A 1817-nucleotide genomic window follows, 5' to 3' on the forward strand; every position below is an offset into this window, starting at 1 on the left:
CTCTGACCCAGGGCCTAGGGCCTGAACCCGACTCTTCCCATTTCGAAGTGACTGGCTGGGCAACAGGGACCATCCAGTTGTCCACATGGAGAAACAAGGCTCACAGAGGGAGAGGATGGCCTGAAGCCCTCAGAGAGCTGGCGGCATTGGTGTGGGGACCTCTTCAGGACCCCGATCCCAACTGTCCAGCCCATGAAGTACGTGCCAGGAGTCCAGGCTCACGTGGGCCTGGGCCACGTGCTTCGATCTCCACCCCAGATGGTCCCAGTGCTTCTGGGTGTGTCTGTGTGTGTGAGGCCCAGGACCAGCTGGTCTTTAGGCACTTCTACCTGAACCCCAGGTCCTGGGCTCAGCGACAATGATGCTGGCCGGAGATCCGCATGGGGCAGGCTCCCCACCTACCATGAGCACCTTGGAGTTGCCCTAGCCACCCTCCAGGAAGGGGCACCCCTCTGTCCTAGGCCTGGAGCTCCCATTCACAGCAGTCAGGGACTGCTAGGCCAGGCACCCCCTGCCCTCTGTCAGTCCAGGGTAGGGACTGACCGTCAGCACCTTGGTCAGCACCAGGCAGCTGTCTGGCCCAAAGGCAGGCGGGACCCTCAATAGCCGCCACCTCCTCCGGGCCTATCCTTGGTCACCCTAACAGTGCTCACTCAGATGACAGCACCAGCCTCCTAACCAGCTTCCTTGCTTCTGCCTTCACTCCCGATAGACTCCCCAGAGAGACTCTGTCAAAACAGAGGGCCAGGAGCCACGCCGGTCTTTGGGAAGGGCATGCTGGAGGCTGTCTGCGTGTTGGGCCTGACCTCCCCCTTCACGGCAAGTCCTCAGAGAACCGAAGCAGCCCGAAGAACTCACCGGATTCACAGACCACAGAGCCAGGCCGAAGCTCCAGCATCATGGTGAGCAGGGCAATGTCAGTGGAGTAGAGGATCTGGGTGCGGTGTGGCAGGTTCAGCGTCCAGAGCTCGGGGGTGGGGTGCAGCACGTAAACCCAGCCGCCTCGGCCGCACGTCACCTTGGAGCCGAAGGGGCGGCCGATGAGGTCTACGGAGTGCCGCAGGACGCCATGCCGGGTTTGGGTCTGCGCCCCACGCTGCACGCGTACTGCCACCATGGCGCCATGGCCCAGTGACAGGATGGCTGTGTCACCCTCTTTAATCAGCTCCTCGTAAGCCACGAAACTCATGACGGTGCTGTCTCGCGTGTGCCAGGGACCTGGAAAGAGGTGCGTGGGGGCTCAGTACGTAAGGGCGCCAGGAGGCAGGACGTGCATGGTGACACCCGAATCCTGAGCCTGGGCGTGGGGATGGGGTGAATGGCTCCGGCCCTGGCACCGTCCACCAGGGCAGCCCAACAGGGCTACACCTTGGCCTGACATTCGGTCCCAGTCGTGAGACGGGCCCTTCTTGGTCTGGTCATGAGACAGGAACCATGAGCCCAAATCGCAGATGGACTTAGGCCAGGCGATGGGTGGAAGGATCCCCACAGAGCCAGGACCTGACCCTCTCGTCCCCCTTCTCCAGAGCCTGGTTCCCATTCTGGCCTCAGAGGAGAGCGGCCACCAGCGGGGGAGCAACGAATGGTCACCTCCATTCCAGGTTCCATTCCGCGGCACCCCCTCTCCTCATTCTTTCCCAAGGCGGGCTTCTGGGAAGACGGGTGGCGGGGGGGATGCAGGAGAGGCAAGGACCCCAAAAGCAGAGTCTGGGGACGCGCAGTGGGCCTTTAAACGAAGCACTGGCCGGATCAGTGCAAAGCGGGGGCGGGTCAGGCCGGGCTGGCAACGGCCCGGGCCGGGAGTGGCCCGCCCGAGG

At 63.1% G+C, this 1817-nt stretch overlaps 1 protein-coding gene across 2 annotated transcripts in view; it reads right to left on the reverse strand.

Moving 5' to 3' along the window:
- TRMT61A (tRNA methyltransferase 61A) overlaps nt 1–1811 on the reverse strand; it is a 7361-nt gene extending 5550 nt beyond the window's left edge. For both annotated transcript variants that reach the window (XM_011378488.1, XM_023522361.1), the window contains exons 1-2: nt 1591–1811; nt 859–1218 (exon numbers count right to left, since the gene is read on the reverse strand). In XM_011378488.1, coding sequence (XP_011376790.1) covers nt 859–1189 — 331 coding nt within the window. In that variant the 5' untranslated portion in view covers nt 1190–1218; nt 1591–1811. The remainder of the gene's footprint in view (nt 1–858; nt 1219–1590) is intronic.
- Between the last annotated feature and the right edge of the window lie 6 nt (nt 1812–1817).

The sequence above is a fragment of the Pteropus vampyrus genome, unplaced genomic scaffold (assembly GCF_000151845.1).
Source record: "Pteropus vampyrus isolate Shadow unplaced genomic scaffold, Pvam_2.0 Scaffold341, whole genome shotgun sequence".
Taxonomy (NCBI): domain Eukaryota; kingdom Metazoa; phylum Chordata; class Mammalia; order Chiroptera; family Pteropodidae; genus Pteropus; species Pteropus vampyrus.